Raw genomic sequence first — 22,198 nt, forward strand, 5'->3', positions numbered from 1 at the left:
GGGTGCTGGGACGGTCTACAGAGGTACCCGGAGCTTTCCCGAGCTCTCACTTCGTCCGAGATCTTGCTCTTTTCCGCACCACGCGGGCGGCGCCTCATGGCCACTGTAGTCCGTGGCCATCCGGAGAGCCCCAGGCTGGCCAGCCCTGCTCGGAAAGATTTGAAATCAAGCGCCCGCGCGGCGAGTCTTGCCCAAAGCCGTGTGACGACGACGAGGACGGGCCTCTCCGCCCCCCACCCAACCCCACCCCCGGTCCGCTTAACCCGCGGCTGGCCAGCTGTCCCCGCCCCCTCGCCTGCAAAGCCCCGGCCGCAGCCAACAACAGGCGGGCGCCGTAGAGTGTCAGGGGGCTCCGAGGGGCGGGCGCGGGAAAGGCGGAGCAAGGGGCCTCCCGGCGGGCTCCGTCCCTGTCTGCTCGCGGGCCGACGCCCCCCACTCCCTCCATTCCCGCCACCCTCCCCGGCCGCTCCGGAGGACTCCGCCCGCCAGCGCCGCGCCGAAGGAGGGCCAAGGCGGGAGCGCCCAGCAAAGCGCAGCGCTCCGATCCGCTTGGGCCCGAGGTTGCAGGGGCCGCGCCTTTGTCCTCTGCGCTTGCAGGGGCGGCGGCGGCGGCGGCGGCATGGGGGTGCCCGGGGGAAGCGCGGCCGGCGGGCTAAGGATCGGCCGGCCCCTGGAGCTGCTGGGCCGGGCGGCGCTGGGGTGCCTGGTGCTGCTGCTGGCGCTGCCGCCGCCCGCCGCTCACGCCCAGGAGCAGCCCGCCTGCCACGGCGCTTTCGACCTCTACTTCGTCCTCGACACGTAAGTGGGTGGTGGTGGTGGTGGGGGTGCTGGAATCCGCCAAATCGGGCCACGCAGAGGGGCCGAGACGCTGCAGGAGACTCCCTCCCGGTCGCAAGAGGTCTGCAAGCGCTAGGGAGGCTAGCCTCCCGGTGGGGCCTGGAGATCTCCCGAGCGCGGAGATCAAACCCTCTGGAGGAAGGGGAGGCTTTGGAGGGCGGGCTCCATATACTCCGCTGAGGCGCCATCTCTAAATGTTTAGGAGTTACCCAAGGTGCAGTTGGCAACCTCTTTATTTCCTGCTGGGGGGGGGGGAGCGACTACGACCCTGGCATAGTCACCTCGTGGATCATGAAAGTTTCAGACCGGAGGGGTGCTGAGGGTGGGGGGTTGGGGAAGAGTGTATGCCCTTCACCTGGGCTGGCTTCACTCCTCAGAGAAGGAAGTGCACTTTGTGCATGCTCTGAGACATTGTGCGTCTTGGCATTGCAAGCCATTATTCAAAGGTTCTGGGGCTGAGCTTGCCGGCAAGAACCCGCCCCCCCCTTCACGGAAGACAGGGAGATCTAAGAGCAAAATGGGCAACTTTAACTTTTTGTAAAAAAAAAAAAAAAGTAGCCAGCAGCAGTGTGTTTAATGCAGCTTTCTGAGTGAGGCCTCCGAAGCTGTTAGCACCACTTTTTAATGTTGCCAGCCATGCTGTTCCCACATGTCTGTTACTCATTTAAGGCAGACCGGCTGCCAGGGAGGAGGAGGTGGCGTCCCTTCCAGTGTTTAAAGCTTCCTGCAGAGGATTCTTGGTCACCACCGGTTTTCTTTGTTGACGGAATTATTTTACCCTTCTGCCTGTTGCCTCAGTGGAGGATCCAAGGCTGCTTAACATCCTTCTCCTTTCTTTTGTTTTACCCTCACAACAACCCTGTGAGGAAGGCTAGGCTAGCAATCGTGCCGATCGCCTTAGGGGTAGTCAAACTGCGGCCCTCCAGATGTCCATGGACTGCAATTCCCATGAGCCCCTGCCAGCAAATGCTGGCAGGGGCTCATGGGAATTGTAGTCCATGGACATCTGTTCCATGGACTTGTTGGTTATTGTCAAGCCCTGATCCAGGATCTGGTGTATGGGAAACAAATGGTAGCAGGGTTATTTCTCCAGGGGGTCCTGCCAAAGCTGAATCTCTCCCTGCCTTCTTGAATACAAATCTCAACCGATCTTGGACTGAGTGTGCTTGCATTTGGAGAACACACATGCACATCAGCTCCCCAGATGTGGGGCTATGCTCAAAGACAATTTCCTGTGGATTAGTTACCATCAGTTATCCTGCTGTGTTGTGCCAGTGGGTAAGAGTGGAGCGCTGCCAGGCTTCATGCAGATGTGAGGCTGGATAAGGCTGTTTTCGGGTGGGTAGCCAGCTTGGTCGGAAGCAGCAGGACCGAGTTTGAATCCAGCAGCAGCTTTAGGCCCAACAAAGTAGGAGCTTTTGTGTGCAGGCACTCTTTGTTAGGTAGCTGTGTTTAATTATGTCAAAGGTAGACATGTGGAAGAAGGGGCCAACTTGTTTCCTGCAGCTTTAGAGAAAAGGACTAGGAACAGTGGGTTCAAATTACGGGGAAGTCCTAAATATGAAACATTAATATTTATATATTAAACATTAATTAATATGAATTAAATATTAAACTTAAATATTAGGAAGCATTTTTCTGACGGTGAGGGCTGTTCGTAGATGGAATATGCTGCCTTGGAGGGTGGCAGAGTCTCCTATGCTGGAAGTTTTTAGGAGGAGATTGGATCAGCACCTGTCAGGAGGGTGTGGGAGAGGCGGGATCTGCATGGATGGTCCTTTGTGGTCTGCTTCATGTTTCACTCCGAGTACAACTTCGTTGGTCTTAAAGGCGCCACTGGACTCAAACTTTGTTTTAGATAAGAGTATAGATCTGCTTGAATATCAGGTTAATTTTTAACTGAAGTTTGGCATATGTGTCATGGGCCTGAAGCTGAACCCTTTTGCTCTGCTTGGACTAATACACATGATCACCTGAAGCTGCTTTATACAGAATCAGGCCATTAGTTCATTAAAGTCCACGCAGTTTGCTCAGATTGGCAGGAGCACATGATCAACTTGTATTTTAACTGGAGATGCCGGGGATTGAACCTGGGACCTTCTGCATGCTAGGCAGATGCTCTACCTCTGAGCCACAGCCCTTCTCCACGGCTCATCAGAATCTCAGGCTGACGTCTTTCCTATCACCTCCTGCCTGATCCTTTTAACCAGAGATATCGGGGACTGAACCTGGGAACTCTGCATGCTAGGCAGATGCTCTACCACTGAGCTACGGTGCCTTCCAAGAACTGGCCATTTCATGCTCCAAACCAGGAGACCAGATGAGAACTTGAACTCTACCCATAAACTTGGTTTTGAAGAGCTGGATCCTCTTAGGCTCCCAAAGACTCATCAGATAACAAAATCTGAGCTTGGTGGTTTCTGGGCATGCTGGAATATGTGGGTTTGGTGAGTTGGTGGGCATCTAAAGGAGAAATGGAGATTGTTTGCAGCCTCTATGATTTGTTTCGCTATTCCCCATGGGTTAGGTCAGGGGTAGCATGGCAGGGGCTCATGGGAATTGTTGTCCATGGACATCTGGAGGGCTGCAGTTTTGACTACCCCTGGGTTAGGTTCTCTGTGTTCTTCTCTTTCTGTGGGTGTGGAGCTCTTTGAGAGCATCTAGTATATGTAAATGGGTGCTGCTGTTTTTATTCAGAAGAGGAACAACTGTGTATAGGAAGAGGAAGCCAGACTAACTGTTCTAGCTGTTGTCTGCAGTCGTTCTTCTATTCAACTGCTGTTCTAGAGGGAGGAAGTGGACTCAGAAGAGCAGGAAGTCTCCCACTGAGCCAATCAGGACACTGGAGGAGATGATGTAAAAATCATCAAGAAGTTCCTGTTTTAACTATGCTAAATCCACATCTCCTCTGATGCCCCCTACAGGTCACTCTTTGTATTGTACTCAATCAGCCGCACTACAGAGCTTGGATATTTCAACAGCATCCAGGATGTTTTTATTTCTTGACCTATTTCTTAAGATTATCTCCTCAGCCCCACTCTTCAATAATAAAACAAACAAAGAAACCCTGGAAGAAATGCTTCCTTTGATTAGAATTTCACACAATTGAATGCAAGAGGCTTAGCAGGGGTAATTTACAATACTTGGTACAGCACATGAACATTTCTGTCTTCAAAATGTTCCTAAATAATCCAGAGCCTGCCTCTGCATTGTGACCCTTCACAGGAACTTGCCTAGGGTTGACAGCTCCAGGTTGGGAAAAAAATGGGGATTTTTGCGGGTGGAGCCAGAAATGGGTGGGATTTGGGGTGAGGAGGGACATCAGTGGGGTTTGCTGTCATAGAACCCACCCTCTGAAGCAGCGGTTTCCTCCAGGGGAATATATCTCTGAGCTATGATTCCAGGGGATCCCCAGTTCCCACCTGGAAAGTGGCATCCCTGCTCCCCCACCAATACTCAGTAAGGTCAGCTCTGCTTAGTTTCCAAGATGCCTGGGCCATTCATGTCAAGAAGTAGTTCGGTTCAGAAGGAAGGACCTGTAGTCTGACTAGGGGTGGGTGGAGCCTGAAGAAGAGAGTACCGCCCCTTTTAACCTCTCTTTGAGCAAGTAGCTGAAAAGCTGAAGGCCCTCCAGGAAGCTTTGGCTTGGAGAGCCAGTTTGGTGTAGTGGTTAGGAGTGCGGACTTCTAATCTGGCAAGCTGGGTTCGATTCTGCACTCCCCCACGGGCAGCCAGCTGGGTGACCTTGGGCTCACCACATCACTGATAAAATTGTTCTGACCGAGCAGTGATATCAGGGCTCTCTCAGCCTCACCCACCCCACAGGGTGTCTGTTGTGGGGAGAGGAAAGGGAAGGCAAACGTAAGCCGCTTTGAGACTCCTTCGGGTAGGGAAAAGTGGCATATAAAAACTAACTCCTCCTCCTCCTCCTCCTCCTCCTCCTCCTTCTTGCTGAAAGTAGTAAATGGGTGTTCAGGTGACACCACTTCAAAGTCCAGACACCTTGACACAGGAAATAGGTTGTGGCCTCAGCTGTTCATCACACTTTCCTGTGTGTGGAGGAAGGTGCAGTAGTTGGACCACTGGTCTGATCCAGCAGGCTCTTCTTATGTTCTTATGAAGGCCTTGGTCTCTATGTCCCATTTTTGGCCTTCCAGGGGAACTGGTTGCCCGCTGTGTGAGACAGGAGGCTGGACTAGATGGACCCCTGGTCTGATCCAGCAGGGCTCTTCCTATGTTTGTATATGGAGGGAGACTCAAACATATCAGACCAACTGCAGTCGGAAGCGGTATAGCCCTGCCAAGGTTACCACTCCAGGGATTGCTCTCGTGTCCCATACAAACGCAGTGCCCATAGCTCCCTCCCCTCGTATTCTAGGGCTGGTTTGGTCGGCAGCTGATCTAGCAGAAGGTCTTCCTGATCATGTGGCTGATTGCTGTGACGGTTGCAGCAGATGCTCGGCGGAATAGTCTGAAGGGCAAACTCTTTCTCACTCCATGTCTTTGGAAGGGCCTTTTTTCCCCCTTGCTTTGGAAAAGGCAGGCCTCGTGTCTCCAAAAATGGCTTGCATTAGTCCAAGAATTTAAAAAAAACTGCAATCATGGCGAGCAAAATAGACTTGGGAGGGAAAGAATCACAGCGGATTCCCTAATCCCCATTGCCTTGTCAGAAGGCGAATGCCCTTTTGCAAAAGCAGATTTTTGTGTCTCTGGAATTGTGGGAGGGAAAGAGCCATTTGGGCTTCTTCCCGGAGCCTCTTCCAAAGTGCGGGGGGCCTTTGCGGCGAAGGAACCAGGCCTCGCTGGAGCCGGGCTGTGCTCAGTGTGCCAAGGGAATTGCAGAGAGGGATTTGTTGGCTGACCTAAGAGCGAGGCTGAGCAGTGTCTGTAGCTCGGAGCAGAAACCTCGGCCTGCTTCCCTGCTCCGAGTCATCTTCAGGCTGCCAGCCCTGGTGCGGCTCTAAACAAGGGTGCCTCGTGTATATCTTCTTGGTCATCTGCCCGGACCCGTCAGATCAGAGAAGCTGAGCAGGGTTGGCCCTCGTTGGTATTGGGATGGGAGACTTCCAAGGATTTGGAGGGACACTAGAGGTCACGACACAGAGGCAGGCCATGGCAAGCCACGTCCTTCGCTTGGCTTCCAGACAATCTTTCGATCTTTTGGCCACGCTGCACGTGCCGTGCAATGAGTAATGGCAATGTTATTTACTAGGAACAAGCCAAGGTTCCCTGTGGCTTATTCACTTGGTGCATTTTCTCCCCACCCTTCCTCTAAGGAGCTCGAGGCGTCATGAGTGGTCCTCTTCCTTTTACCCTCCCAACAGCCGTGCGAGATGAGCAAGGCTGAGACTCTGGTTGGCCCAGCCAGTTTGCCGGGGGGCTGGGTGGGTGGGTGGGGGTTTGACCGGGAGCCACTGAACTCCCTGGGCTCCGTTAGCATCTCTTCTGGGTTAGGGCAGCCTTTCTCAACTTCTTTACCATGGAGAAGCCCCTGAAACATCCTTCAGGCTTTGAGAAACCCCAGAAGTGGTGGAATCATGCAGAAGATGGTTGGGAAGCAGAAGCTGTGGACATCTCCCTCCCCTTCCCACCCCCTCCAGGCCCACCATTGGCCATTTGGGAACACATATGATCATATCACACACACAAACGCACACACACAAATAAATATCCCACCCATTCGTGAAATCCTTCAAGGGCTGTCAAGAAACCCCAGGGCTTCACAGAACCCTGGTTGAGAAAGCCTCGGTTAGGCAAAGGTAAACATGGTTTCTTTTCTGGGTTTCCCACAGCAAAACAGGTAATTTAATTCTTCTCTTATGCCAGAGGCTATTAGGCCTGATCATCTACTGGGAGGAGGAACACCTATTACTATTAGTAGTATTATTAGTGTGGCCCTGGGATTTCTTCTCCGTAAGCACCCATTCAAGTAATTATAATTGTCCAGAAGCACCTGTAGATAAAGCAGGTGTTCTATGGGTGTGGTCTGATAATTTGCTGTGGGGAGAGGGAAGGGAAGGCGATTGTAAGGTGGTTTGAGACTTCTTCTAGTAGAGATAAGTGGCATATAAAACCAAACTCTTCTTCATTGCAGAAAATTCTAGAGCATGCATTCAGCTAACCTGAGCATCAGCCAGGGGATTGTAGGGGATTGTGATTGTGTTGGTGCACCTTGGAACACTAGACAGGATGTGGCGGCGGCCAGTTGTTCAGTTAAACCTCTTGAGGGATAGACCTTTCAAACTGATTTTGTATTCTGTTTTAGTTCCTGGTCGCTAATGGGTTTTTTTTCCTGTCGTTTCAGACTGACCCGTTTTAGTAATCAGCTATGAGTAGAATTTATTCACCTGTTGAAGCATTGGGTTAGAGAAGCATGGCTGAGCAGCTTTTGAGGGAAAATGGCGCAAGATGGTAAGGGTGATGGGGAAAGTGAATAGTTAATTAATTGCTGCTTAATCATGGGTAATTGGGGAAGCTAGACTTGGGTTCTGAAGAGATTATTCTGAGTGAATCAGTGGCTCCTCCACAGGCAGCCAGCTGGGTGACTGTGTTCTAGTCATGGTTCTCAGAACTCTCTCAACCTCACCTCCCTCACAGGGTGTCTGTTGTGGGGAGAGGAAAGGGAAGATGACTGGAAGCCGCTTTGAGACTCCTTCGGGTAGAGAAAATGGCATATAAGAACCAACTCTTCTTCTTCTTCAGTAATATCAGGGCTCTCTCAGCCTCACCTCCCTCACAAGGTGTCTGTTATGGGGAGGAAAAGGGAGACAATTGTAAGCTGCTTTGAGACTCCTTCGGACAGAGAAAAGCAGCATATAAGGACCAACTCTTCTTCTTAATATCAGGGCTCTCTCAGCCTCACCTACCTCCCAGGGTGCCTTTTTGGGGGAAAGGAAGGGAAAGGTGTTTGTAAGCTACACTGAGACTCTTTCATGTAGTACAAAGCTGGGTATAAAAGGCATCTCTTCTTCTAAAGCGGACAGGTGACTGAAACACAGTTCAGCAGATGCTTTCCTGTTTCGGTGAAAAAGAGAGAGGAGATGCAGGATGCAACTGCATTGCTGTTGTTTCATATGCTGCAACGTTATGCGCTCTTTTCACTAACCTGTGGCCAACGGTTTGTGAAATGGGTTAGTGAGGCAGCAAGAGACGGTTAGGGTGGGTGTCAAGTGATTTGAGTTTGTGGCAAATTAACAGAAGCCAAAAGATTAAGTGACTTGCTTTTGTGGGCTAGCAGTCCCACTGAGCTTGCAGGGAGCTTCCTGTATTGTATTGTAATGCATTCAGCTCGGTTGCAGTGGGCTGTGCTGGACCAGAATTGTGGTCAACTGGGGATTCCACCATCCAGAACTTGTTCATAGTACGAAAGCATGAGGGTTTCTGCAGTCAAGGCAACCAGAAACAAGGCTCCGCTTTTCTTATATGGTATTTAAAACAGTTATACCCTGCTTCTTTTTATAGCTCAGGGTGGCTTGCAGACCAATACAACTTTGTAGAATAAACACAGTCTCATTTCACCCACCCACCCCCTACCCGAAAGGGCTGCTGGCCAACCTATAAACCTGATGCTGTCAGATCTTGGAAACTCAGTAGGACTCATCCTGGCTGGTACTTGGACAAGAGATCTCCCAGGATTTGGGGGGTAGTTCCTCCAAGGGACACAAGGGTTGTGGTGCAGAGGCAGGCAATGGGGAACCACCTCAAACGTCCCACCACCAGAGAATTCTCAGATCTCCTGGCTACAGTGATCAACCCGCCTCTGACACTGGTCCTGTGTAACACCAGGTCGATAAACAACAAAACCTCTACCCTGCAGAACTATTTTGCAGAACAAAGAGCAGACCTGGCGCGTGTGACAGAGACCTGGAGCATGGAGGGCGAAACAGTTGCCCATAAAGAACTAGTCCCTGCCGGGTTCTCTGTCTTCTACCTGTCTTGGACAGCGGAGCGGGGAGCAGAGGTGGCAATCCTAACATTGTGTGCTTCTAGAAGGATTTCCAGCTACTGGATGGTGGCCAAAGCAAATGTTCTGGGAAGAACCAAACCCCAAAGCATACAAAGAATTTAAAAAAAGAGACCAGTTTGGAGCAAATATTTTAACCAAATATATTGGCTTTGAGCAGTGTGACAAAGAGATTTTTGTTGTCGTTTCAGATCTTCGAGTGTTGGGAGTAACTGGATTCAAATCTTCCACTTTGTCAAGAACCTGACAGACAGATTTGTGAGGTAAGTTGTTCTCCCTGCCGCTTCCTAGCTTCCGAGCCAGCGTCGTGTCGAGTGGTGGCTTCTAATCTGGCAAGCTGGGTTTGATTCCCCACTCCTCCATATGCAGCCAGCTGGGTGACCTTGGGCTAGTCACAGAGTTGTTAGAGCTGTTCTCACAGAGTAGTTCTCTTAGAGCTCTCTCAGCCTCACCTGACTCACAGGGTGTCTGTTGTGGGGAGAGGAAGGGAAAGTGATTGTAAGCTGCTTAGTTGCACATTTTTTGGCCTGATTTTCAGTATGGGTAGCATCACAGTCCCTGAAATGTATGTGGAATGCTGCATATGGTTGATTTGGGCTGTTTGTTCTATTCACTTTCCAAAGCCCTTGCCTTTCGTTAATTTTTGGAGTGCATGAAATATAGTTGCATGAAATATAGTTTCGGGCTTGAGTTGAAAAAGCCTGGCGCATTGTTAGGGTGCATCACTTAACCAACTTCTGTTGCTTTGAACATGGCCAGGTATAAGACCCAGTAGCAGCTGGTCTCCCCTAGGCCAACAAAAATAGAGTCCAATAGCACCTTTAAGACCCACAAAGATTTATTCAAGGCGTGAGCTTTCGAGTGCAAGCACTCTTCCTCAGACTAGTCATTTGTCCTTCCTGCTGCCTAGGGCATAGAGGCCGAAAACTTCATAAGATCCTATGAAGAACCCTGCTGGATCAGACCAATGCCCATCTAGCCCAGCTTCCCATCTTGCACAGTGGCCAACTGGTTCCTCTGCATGTCCAACCACGGGGCTTAGTGGTCGAGGCATTCCTTGAAGTTGCCTCTGGGCACTGAGATTCAGAGGCTTAGTGCTTAGTGCCTCTGAATGTGCAGGTTCTCCTCAGTCATCGGGCTTAGTAGCCACTGATATACTTGTCCTCCATGAATCCCTCTAATCCCCTTTTAAAGCTGTTTATTCCTGTGGCCATCACTACACCCTCTGGCAATGATTTCCACCTTTTCCTCATTCTCTGTGTAAAGCAGTTTTTCCCATTGTTCCTCCTTATGTGACACTGTGTTTTTTTTTCTCTTGCATACCTGATAATGTACTAGAGCCCTGGCTGTGCATGTGCCATGCATGCTTCTTGGGTGTCTGTGTTTTTTTGCATGATCTATAAATGCAGATTTGTATCCCATACATCTCTGGGTGCCACAGTCAAGCATATCTGCAAATGCTTTATCTGTCGCTTCCCAGGGCCAGTTTATCCATGTAGCACACACCACGGGCCCTGCACTTCTAACGGCCCTGCATAGTGCCTTCTTCCCATGGATCAGGGCCTAGCTTCTCTCTTCTCTCCCCTTTTTCCTATTTTAAGAGCTCTCAGAGTGACACCTCTTTCCTCTGTTGGGGGCCCTTCCATTCCCCGCCTGGCTGCTCCTGTATTCTTCTAGGGCCCCCCAAATCCTTAAACGGGCTCTGACGCTATGGGCCCACTCCTGTCCATACAGCTTGCCAACATGTGGACAGGCAGGTGGAACCTGAAACCGCCTGAAAGAGACACAAGCAGGGCTTCCCCTGGGCTAGAAAAATCCCTTGATCATTCTCAGCTGGTTAACGAACTACATTCCCGAATGTGAGCAAGCATGCACTGAGTTATGCTCGAACGGCATATATTGTTCAGAATTCGGAACATTTTAAAAGCCAGGATGGGAGGACAAAGTGAGAAGAGGGTCAACAGTAGGAGTTTGGGCAGCGACAGGGGAGACATGCTTGTGGTTAATTGCTTTCTATGGGAAAAAATGAGACACAGGACTCGGCTGTGAGCATGGACAGCTGGTGAGGAGTCACGTGACCGAGGGAGGCCTAATTACCTATGGCTTTCAATCCATCTTCTGAAAGGCCCAGGCCTGATTTCCCCCCACAGAATAAGGAATGAAACCTTGTCCGTAAGTCGATAAGCAGATTCTAATCAGCGGGTTCGGAAGAGGCCACTTGGCCGTTCCGTCCCTGGCAAAAAAGATATTTGTCTCATCTAAGGATTATTTCATTGGTCATCCTTTTTGTGTAGCCAGAAGGGAACTCCCTCCTCCTCTCTCCCTCTCTCCCTCCCTCCCCCCCCCCTCTCTCTCTGCAAATTGGCTGAAATCAAACTGATTCGGCCACATTCTTTACTGACCGGCTCTTAACTGCGTCTTAGGATTTTGCCTTCTTTTAAACGGCAAACGGTGGAGGGAGACCAAAAAACCCCTGGACTGCCTCATGGTTGACAAAAGCCGTCCAAAGCAGCATATGGTGAAAGCGCAGAGCAAGTTTCATTAGAGGAATTAGCTCATTCTGCTATGAGTCGTACATCTGTTTCCCATTTTGCAGCTCGGAGAGATCTAGGTCTGCAGTAGCAGCAGAACGCATGTTTTCTGTCTTTTAAGAGCCTTGAACTTTGGCAGGGGCTGTGAGTGTGCTGGGCTTCCCCTTACGATGGTGCTTCTTGTGCGTGTTGTTTTAAACAATCACGGGGTGTAATCATAAAAGTGGCCTCTTCCTCGGGATGCTACAAAAGTGGCAGAAGCCACAGATGGCGTGAGGGGTTTCCACTACTCCAGGGACTTGCCAGGTATGGAGACAAATACGACTGTGTGAATGAAGTGGAAGGAGGAGTTCCTCGCCGGCTTTTTAAGGCCCGAATATGCTCCAGAAAGGATAGATTGTTGAGACTTGGTTAAATGTGTGTGTGATGATAGATATCCCCTGTAAAGGTATCCCCTGTGCAAGCACCGGGTCATGTCCGACCCTTGGGGTGACGCCCTCTAGCATTTTCATGGCAGACTCAATACGGGGTGGTTGCCAGTGCCTTCCCCAGTCATGTTCATGAAAAATGGCAGACAAAATTGGGAGACCAACACTGCAGTCTTGAGCAGGGTTTTCTAAGCCCATTGACTTCATGGGACTTAAAGGTAAAAGGTAAAGGTATCCCCCGTGCAAGCACAGGGACATGTCTGACCCTTGGGTGACACCCTCTAGTGTTTTCATGGCAGACTCAATACGGGGTGGTTTGCCAGTGCCTTCCCCAGTCATTACCGTTTACCTCCCAGCAAGCTGGGTACTCATTTTACCGACCTCGGAAGATGGAAGGCTGAGTCAACCTTGAGCCGGCTGCTGGGGTCGAACTCCCAGCCTCACGGTCAGAGCTTCAGACAGCATGTTGGCTGCTTTACCACCCTGCACCACAAGAGGGTCATTGATGATAGATTTGGAAGGGTTAATTTGCTCGAGACCTTGTGGGATCTTGGAAGATGAACTGTGGGCTGCATTGAGATGGGATTTCATAATTGTTTCCCTTGATTCCCCGTATGAAAAAGATACTTGACCATTCTTGTACCTGAAACAGAAGATCTAACCCAGCCTATCTCAACTTTTTCATCACTGAGAAACCCCTGAAACATTCTTCAGGCTTTGAGAAACCCTAGAAGTGGCACAACTGTGCAGAATCTTGCAGGGAAGCAAAGCCGTGTAGATCAGGGGTAGTCAAACTGCGGCCCTCCAGATGCCCATGGACTACAATTCCCAGGAGCCCCTGCCAGCGAATGCCGCAGTTTGACTACCCCTGGTACTCACTCGGGGCCCTTCCCCTTTCCATCCCTCCAGACCCACCATTGGCTGTTTTGGGAGGGGCGGTTGGGTCGACATGACCATAAATAGTCATTTCACTTGGTAAATGTTTAATAAGGAGAAAGGTCCAGAATTCAGCAATAAACACATTCTGTCAATAAAGAAAGTTGCAGATCCTATCCCCAACTTTTACAGGAAGTAGCATGGCCAGTGTTTTTGAGTTTAGAAGGAGGAGGGAGAAGGATGAAGGATACCAGGAGCCAACAAAGAACTTCTAGTTTCTCAGTGAACAGAAGTGTCCTGGAGCCAGCAAAGATAAGAACATCAGAAGAGGCCTGCTGGATTAGACTAGTGGTCCATCTAGTCCAGCATCGTGTCTCACTATGTGGCCAACCAGTTCCTCTGGAGGGCCAGCAACAGGGCAGAGAGGCTGAGGCATTCATGAGAACATCTTAAGAGCCTTGCTGGGTCAGACCAGGGGTCCATCTAGTCCAGCATCCTGCCTCTCACACAGTGACCAACCAGTTCCTCTGGAGGGCCAACAACAAGGCATAGAGATCATGGCCTTCTGATGCGGCTTCCCAGCCCTGGAATTCAGAGGCTTAGCATTATGTTTTCTCTGGTAGTGCGATTATTGGTAATGGCCTTTCTTTTACCAGCAGGCGTATTTTTAGATACAGCCATTGATTCCTCTTGTTCCCCTTCAGTTTTTCAAAAGAGGAATTTCTCTTTGGTTTCTCTTTGTAGTTCTCCATTCTTCTACTCAGAGATGCTCTGTGTGGTTTTGTAAATTCAGCTCTGCAGGGTGATTTTTTTTTAATGAGGTTGCTCCAGAAAGGAGGACAGGAAGGTTTGAGAAGACTCTGCCTGCCTCTGAGCATCTGCAGAGTGAAATTCTATTATAAATTCCAAATTTGGATTTCTCTTTTGAATGCGAAGGAATTGACTTGAACCCGGTTCCAAATTCCTAAAAATAGGGAGAGAAATGGATTGTTGGGTTCTGGAATAAAGAGAATTTTGGGTTCTTGAGTAAAGGAAATTAAGAGCATTTTTGTAACTATGCTACTAGTAAGTTTTTCTGCACTTACCTCCTTTAGCCAGATCTGGTTGGAGCTGCACAATTGCAGTCCATGCCTGGCATCTTTTGGCTTGCTTGTTCAAGTTCTGATAAGAAGAAGAAGAGTTGGTTCTTATATGCCGCTTTTCCCTACCCGAAGGAGGCTCAAAGTGGCTTACAGTTGCCTTCCCATTCCTCTCCCCACAACAGACACCCTGTGAGGGAGGAGAGGCTGAGAGAGCCCTGATATTACTGAAGAAGAAGAGTTGGTTCTTATATGCCACTTTTCTCTTCCCGAAGAAGGCTCAAAGTGGCTTACAGTCTCCTTCCCTTTCCTCTCCCCACCACAGACCCCCTGTGAGGGAGGTGAGATTGAGAGAGCCCTGATATTACTGAAGAAGAGTTGGTTCTTATATGCCGCTTTTCGCTACCCGAAGGAGTCTCTAAGCAGCTTACTGCCGCCTTCCCTTTCCTCTCCCCACAACAGACACCCTGTGAAGGAGATGAGGCTGAGAGAGCCCTGATATTCCTGCTCGGTCAGAACATTTTTATCAGTGCCGTGGCGAGCCCAAGGTCACCCAGCTGGCTGCATGTGGGGGAGCGCAGAATCGAACCGGCATGCCAGATTAGAAGTCCGCACTCCTAACCACTACACCAAGCTGGCTTTCAATAAGGCCTTGCACTGCCAGCCAGACTGGACAGAGTGCTTGGCAGTGGCCTGCACTGGGTTTATGTAAAGAGAATGATACCAAAAAGACTGTATTAATTCCTTCAAAGATTTGGCTCTTGGGACAGCAGCATATGTAGGCTGAAATATGGAGCTTGCTGCACCATTTTGGAAGTTTGACGTTTCCTGTGTGGTTTTGTGTTTACTTGGAGATTGCAACAAAGGTCAAATCGCGGGGAGCTTTGGAGTCGTGCTCTGGCCTGGTGAGGCTGTTCATGCTGCTTGTGACTTTCTGATTTATGTGTCTGAGATGGATGTTTTCCTGTCTTTCACAGTCCCCGGATGCGATTATCTTTCATCGTGTTTGCCAGCCAAGCGCAGGTCATTTTGCCATTAACAGGAGACAGGTAAGCAAAGTGCATTACGGCTTGTCTTTTTGAGTGCTAATGAGATCAGAGGATAGCAAAGCAGCAAATGTGATTTTGAGGGGCAGTATGAGATTCTCCGGGGTGGGAGAGGGCCTTAGAGGATATCTCATCCAAGTCTCCGCTGGATGCAGGAAATCTGAAGCTGGAGCATCCCCAGTTGATGTGCGCCCATCATCATCATCATCATCATCATCGATTCAGAGTACCCTTATTGGCATAAAATTGCAAAGCATAAAACGAAAATTTCAAACAGTTTCAGATGTAAAATCTGTCGTAAAATATTTTCATTTAAAATTGCCAGTAAAAACTTTGCTACTTTTATAATAGTTGCTGAGTCCCTCAGCTAGAAATATAATAACAATAACAACAACAACAACAACAACAACAACAACAATAATACTTTTAGACAACTCTCTCCCAAAATGGGCCCGAATTGGTTTGCAACACAATTGAAGCACATGGACAGTGTACTTTATATTAAATTTAGAAGTAACATTTTAAAATTATGTTTTATTTTTTTAAGAAAATGCTTGAAGACTTCCACTGAGCAAGAACTCACCAGGCGTCTGCTACGAAAAGGAAAAAAAACTTAACCCAAAGAGGAGTCCAGAAACTGGTTAATAAAAAGGGAAACGACTGTAGGCCTATGGAGGGAGGGTAGAACCAAAATGTTTCTAAAATGTAATGTAGTTCTAAAAATGCCAGTATTTATTAATATCCGTTTAAAATAAAAAACGTCCAAAGGCTCAATGGATATAGATCTGATTTTATCTGAGGCTATGCATAGAGCCTTTGGGTGTTTTTAATTTATATTAATCAATACTGGTATTTTTAGAGCCATGTTACATTTTAGAAACTTGGGAGCATTCTCAATGGACCTTACAGACATTTCCCTTTTCCTGACTGTGGTCACCATTTGGCAGTATAAGCTGATGTTAACTGGAGCCTGCCTTCCTGTAGTGCAAGCCCATTAGCCACAGAGAAGAAATGGGCTTTCCTCAAATCCATTCCACAGAATATATTTTTGGTAAGGCCTTGGAGGAGGAGCTGGTCTCATGGCTTAAGTGCCACTCATCACAACACCCACTCAGGGTGGCGGTCCCGCCCCTGAGTGCTTTCTCCTCCAACCGGTTTGCCTGTCTGTTCAGTGGCCAGCATTAATTAACTCCCACCCTTCCAGGGCCATCAAGAAACTGCAGGTTTGCATGAAAGAAAAGGTGGTTATTTATCAGACAGAGGCTCTAAAAACAAAGCAAAATAATCTTCTTTTTTACAGTTTCACCCAAGAGGCAGAGATACAAGATTGTTTAATTGTGAGGATTTTATACAGAGCAGGTTTATGAGTGTAACTTCAATATTTGGGGGAAAAGAACATCTGTATTTGCTATGAAAGGAGAACTTGGTCAGCTTTGGCTGCAATCTGGAAGGGGAACCATCTGTTAATTTTCATTTGCATCAGATGTGGTGAAGAGAGACTACACATCTGTGCTGCCTGGAAGACGGCAAGTTCTTTACAAGTCCCAAGATGAAGTGCCAGAGGCTGGTCGTAAAACCACAAGGACTAATCTGGGACCAGATCTTAGATTTCAGAGGCAGTGTTTAGATGTTGACTCAGTGAGGACTCAAAGAACCAGCATTCCATCAAACAGCCTTAACCAATGCACCACAATGACTCCAGTCCAGAGCTCTCCCTCTTGTTGTTGTTATGTGCGAAGTCGTGTCCGACCCATCGCGACCCCATGGACAATGATCCTCCAGGCCTTCCTGTCCTCTACCATTCCCCGGAGTCCATTTAAGTTTGCACCTACTGCTTCAGTGACTCCATCCAGCCACCTCATTCTCTGTCGTCCCCTTCTTCTTTTGCCCTCGATCGCTCCCAGCATTAGGCTCTTCTCCAGGGAGTCCTTCCTTCTCATGAGGTGGCCAAAATATTTGAGTTTCATCTTCAGGATCTGGCCTTCTAAAGAGCAGTCAGGGCTGATCTCCTCTAGGACTGACCGGTTTGTTCGCCTTGCAGTCCAAGGGACTCGCAAGAGTCTTCTCCAGCACCAGAGTTCAAAAGCCTCAATTCTTTGACGCTCGGCCTTCCTTATGGTCCAACTTTCGCAGCCATACATTGCAACTGGGAAGACCATAGCCTTGACTAAACGCACTTTTGTTGGCAGGGTGATGTCTCTGCTTTTTAGGATGCTGTCTAGATTTGCCATAGCTTTCCTCCCCAGGAGCAAGCGTCTTTTAATTTCTTTGCTGCAGTCCCCATCTGCAGTGATCTTGGAGCCCAGGAAAATAAAATCTGTCACTATCTCCATTTCTTCCCCTTCTATTTGCCAGGAATTGAGAGGGCCGGATGCCATGATCTTTGTTTTCTTGATGTTGAGTTTCAAGCCAACTTTTGCACTCTCCTCCTTCACCCGCATCAACAGGCTCTTTAGTTCCTCTTCACTTTCTGCCATTAGAGTGGTATCATCTGCATATCTGAGGTTGTTGATATTTCTCCCTGCAATCTTGATCCCAATTTGTGACTCCTCTAATCCCGCATTTCTCATGATGTGCTCTGCATACAAGTTAAATAGGCAAGGCGACAGTATACATCCTTGCCGAACTCCTTTCTCAATTTTGAACCAGTCAGTGATTCCATGTTCAGTTCTCACTGTTGCTTCTTGACCTGCATATAAATTTCTCAAGAGACAAATAAGATGCTCTGGTATTCCCATCTCTTTAAGAACTTGCCACAATTTGTTGTGCTCCACACAATCAAAGGCTTTAGCATAGTCAATGAAGCAGAAGTAGACGTTCTTCTGGTACTCCCTAGCTTTCTCCATGATCCAGCGTATGTTGGCAATTTCATCTCTAGTTCCTCTGCCTCTTCGAAATCCTGCCTGTACTTCTGGAAGTTCTCGGTCCACATATTGCTGGAGCCTAGCTTGTAGGATTTTGAGCATAACTTTGCTAGCATGAGAAATTAGTGCAATGGTGCGGTAGTTTGAACATTCTTTGGCATTGCCCTTCTTTGGGATTGGAATGTAAACTGACCTTTTCCAGTCCTGTGGCCATTGTTGAGTTTTCCAAATTTGCTGGCATATTGAGTGTAGCACTTTTACTGCATCGTCCTTTAAGATTTTGAATAGTTCAACTGGAATGCTGTCACTACCACTAGCTTTATTGTTGCTCAGACTTCCTAAGGCCCATTTGACTTCACATTCCAGGATGTCTGGCTCCAGGTCAGTAACTACCCCATTGTGGTCATCAGGGATGTTAAGCTCACTCTTGTATAGTTCTTCTGTATAATTTTGCCACCTTTGTTTAATCTCTTCTGCTTCTGTGAGGTCCCTACCATTTTGGTCCCTTATCATACCCACCTTTGCATGAAACGTTCTCTTCATATCTCCAATTTTCTTGAAAATATCTCTGGTCCTCCCCATTCTATTGTTTTCTTCTATTTGTTTGCACTGTTCATTTAAGAAGGCATTCTTATCTCTTCTAGCTTTTCTCTGGAATTCTGCATTCAATTGGGTGTATCTTTCTCTTTCTCCCTTGCCTTTCACTTCCCTTCTCTCCTTAGCTATTTGTAAAGCTTCCTCAGACAGCCATTTTGATTTCTTGCATTTCTTTTTCTTTGGGATGGTTTTAGTTGCTACCTCTTGTACAATGTTGCGAACCTCCGTCCATAGTTCTTCAGGCACTCTGTCTATCAGATCTAATTCCTTAAATCTATTTGTCGCCTCCACTATGTATTTGTCGGGGATATGATTTAGTTCATACCTGAGTGGCCTAGTGCTTTTCCCTACTTTCTTCAATTTAAGCCTAAATTTTGCAACAAGAAGCTCATGATCTGAACCACAATCAGCTCCTGGTCTTGTTTTTATTGACTGGATAGAACTTTTCCATCTTTGGCTGCAGAGCACATAGTCAATCTGATTTCTGTGTATTTCTGTGTTGACCGTCTGGTGATGTCCATGTGTAGAGTCGTCTCTTGGGTTGCTGGAAAAGAGTGTTTGCTATGACCATTGTATTCTCTTGACAAAATTCTACCAGCCTGTGCCCTGCTTCATTTTGTACTCCAAGGCCAAACTTGCCTGTTATCCCGGTTATCTTTTGGCTTCCTACTTTAGCATTCCAATCCCCCATGATGATAAGCACATCATTTTTGGGCGTTGCTTCTAGAAGGTGTTGTAGGGCTTCATAGAACTGATCAACTTCATCCTCTTCAGCAGCAGTGGTTGGGGCGTAGACCTGGATCACTGTGATGTTGAATGGTTTGCCTTGGATTCGAACTGAGATCATTCTGTCATTTTGGGGATTGTATCCCAAGACTGCTTTTCCTACTCTCTTATTGATTATGAAGGCTACTCCATTTCTTCTGCGAGATTCTTGTCCACAGTAGTATACCTGATGGTCATCTGAATTAAATTCACCCATTCCTGTCCATTTTAGTTCACTGATTCCTAAAATGTCGATGTTCAGTCTTCTCATTTCTTGTTTAACCACGTCCAGCTTGCCTTGAGCTTGTCCAGCTCTCCCTCTAACGACATTGAAATTGGCATTAAAAAAATAATTCTCTGCAGTATCTTTGCTGAGACTCTGTTTTTATATTGCTAAAGGGATACGGGTGATTTATTTACAGGCCGCCGTTATCAGTGAGACTCATGGGACAATGACAAAATTTGGAAACAATGTGATAGAAACAGTATAAGACAGACAACAAACAATGCAATAAGTTTGGGTTAGATGATCAGAAACAGTGCATTAAAAACAATGCAAGGCATATCATAATCAATCGAAAATTCTTTGGGCCCCACCTGGAGATTGGCAACTCTATGTTAGTCTGAAACTGTGTGACTAGCCCAAGGTTACCTAGTGATCTTCCATGGTGGAATGGGGTCTTGACCCTGGGTCTTATAGATACTTATCTGAAAGTAACTGGTACATCCCACTGCTGTTCTAACCCTAACCCTGATCCTGACCCTAACCCTAACCCTATTCTTGGGAATATGCTGTTGAATGGTAGCAAGCATCAAGCTGTTCCAGAGCTTGCATGGCGTACATCTGTCTTGCAAAGTCATGCAAGTCACGTGGTAGCATGTGGTAAGTCATACAAATCACATGATAGCAAGTTGCCCTGTGGCTATTGCTGCCTTGGCTTTAATGTGTCATCCCTCAAAGGCCAAAGCAGTCCTGGAAGGGCCCTGCCTCCTCGCACTGCCTTTTACTGGCAGAAACCTCGGCTTGAAGGCTAGCAATATTGGAAGGTTGTCTAGCAATAACCACTCAGGGCATTCATTTCTGCTTTAGGAGGTTTTTATTTGGGGGGGGGAGGTTAACCCCCTGTGGATGTTTGTGTATATACAAAGACTGTTAGGTTTGTAGAAAGCTCTAGCCAAACCAAAAAGTAGTATATGGAGAAAGTACAAGTATCCGAAACCAAACAGGCCTGTGTATAAATAGTACTGACTCTATAAACAAATCTACTGTATATATATATATAAACATATCTACTATATATATGCTGTATTGCTTGTTTCCAAATCACTCTGATGCTCATAAACAGAAATATTTACAGAATTTTTCACATAATGTAACAAAAGTAATAGGCAGGGCTCTGGTATTTAACAGCTGTTTCCAATGCTCTCTGTCAAGTATAAATTGGATAAACTCTCCCAAAGGCAATTAGCTCAAACTGGGATAAGTCTCAAATTCTATTATCAGCAGCCATTGGAGTTTCTCGTAAGCAGCTACCTGTCATAGAATCATAGCGTAGGAAGGGACCTCCAAGGGTCATCTTGTCCAGCCCCTTGCACAACGCAGGAAACTCACAACTACAACCGTCAGAGATGTTGGGAGCAGGGGCATGGAGAATGTGTATGAGGCTGATGTGTCAGTTTTGGGGATGCTCACTCCCCTTCCGAGGCACCCCCACCCCCACCCCCAAATCTCCAGGAATTTTCCAAGTTAGAGTTGGCAAAAGCTTGCTGCAGGCCAGGAAGTTCCCAGTTCAGACCTTGCCCTCCTGTCATGTTTGCTCATGGCTCCAGTCTTTGGATTTAAGTATCCAGAGATTTGGCTGCACAGAGAATTAGAGAGATGAGTCACTGAGAACGAGATAAAGCATATAACAAACAGTGCCACATCCTCCCGTCCTGTTCCCTTTATAAACGCGCACACCTGGACAATTGCATTTTCCCATACTTCTAACGATGCATCAGTTTTTTTCCATCACAACTGCTTCATTCAAAGAAACTTCCAAGTTTTTTTAAAAAAATACAGAATCGTAGATTCATCAAGTTGGAAGGGACCTCCAGGGTCATCTAGTCCAAACCCCTTCAGAATGCACAACTACCTGCCCACCCACAGTGACCCAAATTCTATGCCCTGGTGATGCCTTCCCCCCATAAAATAAGGTGACCGGATTGTCCCACTTTTGGAGGGACATCTGGGGGTACCTGGCAAATTGTACTTAGGTTGACATTAAAAAATATATATATTACAATACTATTTTTGTGTTCTATGCGTTTTATGAAAAATGTTGTTGCTCCATATAGACCAAATTTTTAATCAAGACCCCCCCCCCCCCAAGTCAATGGTGTACCACTTTACCAATGTTGAAATCTGGTCACCTTACCCTAAAAGACAGAATCCCTGGCCAGTGTGGCTTGGAGGAAATTTGCCTCCTGACCCCCGAAGTGGGCATTTCCCTTGACATGAAAGCCACGAGAGCCAAGCACTGACCCAGTCCCTTCTGCCCACCCACTTTCAATCTGCCTAAATTCACAGAATTGGCATTTCTGTCAGGGGGCTACCTAGCCTCGGCTTAAAAACTTCCAAGGATGGAGAACCCACCACCTCCCGGGGAAGCTTGTGGATTGTAAACTAAACATGAGCAGGCAGTGTGATGCAGCGGTAAAAAAGGCAAATGCCATTTTGGGCTGTATCAACAGAGGCATCACATCAAAATCACAAGATGTCATAGTCCCATTGTATACGGCACTGGTCAGACCACACCTGGAGTACTGTGTGCAGTTCTGGAGGCCTCACTTCAAGAAGGACGTAGATAAAATTGAAAGGGTACCGAGGAGAGCAACGAGGATGATCTGGGGCCAAGGGACCAAGCCCTATGAAGATAGGTTGAGGGACTTGGGAATGTTCAGCCTGGAGAAAAGGAGGTTGAGAGGGGACATGATAGCCCTCTTTAAGTATTTGAAAGGTTGTCACTTGGAGGAGGGCAGGATGCTGTTTCTGTTGGCTGCAGAGGAGAGGACACGCAGTAATGGGTTTAAACTTCAAGTACAACGATATAGGCTAGATATCAGGAAAAAAAATTTCACAGTCAGAGTAGTTCAGCAGTGGAATAGGCTGCCTAAGGAGGTGGTGATCTCCCCCTCACTGGCAGTCTTCAAGCAAAGGTTGGATACACACT

The 22,198-nt window shown here is 47.7% G+C and overlaps 1 protein-coding gene and 1 non-coding gene across 3 annotated transcripts in view; one reads left to right on the forward strand and one right to left on the reverse strand.

The window, feature by feature from the left end:
* The first annotated feature begins 298 nt into the window (after nucleotides 1-298).
* ANTXR2 (ANTXR cell adhesion molecule 2) overlaps nucleotides 299-22,198 on the forward strand; it is a 136,295-nt gene continuing 114,395 nt past the window's right edge. Inside the window, exons 1-3 of one of the 2 annotated variants that reach the window (XM_077301081.1) lie at nucleotides 299-798; nucleotides 8,992-9,063; nucleotides 14,692-14,763. In XM_077301081.1, the coding sequence (XP_077157196.1) occupies nucleotides 620-798; nucleotides 8,992-9,063; nucleotides 14,692-14,763 (323 nt within the window). In that variant the 5' untranslated portion in view covers nucleotides 299-619. Of the gene's footprint in view, nucleotides 799-7,189; nucleotides 7,249-8,991; nucleotides 9,064-14,691; nucleotides 14,764-22,198 lie in introns of those variants that run through there. The other variant, XM_077301082.1, reaches the window with a different exon arrangement.
* On the reverse strand, nucleotides 2,907-2,983 carry TRNAA-AGC (transfer RNA alanine (anticodon AGC)). Its single transcript has one exon. It is a non-coding gene; the product is annotated as a tRNA-Ala (tRNA).

This window comes from Paroedura picta, chromosome 10 (genome assembly GCF_049243985.1).
Source record: "Paroedura picta isolate Pp20150507F chromosome 10, Ppicta_v3.0, whole genome shotgun sequence".
Taxonomy (NCBI): domain Eukaryota; kingdom Metazoa; phylum Chordata; class Lepidosauria; order Squamata; family Gekkonidae; genus Paroedura; species Paroedura picta.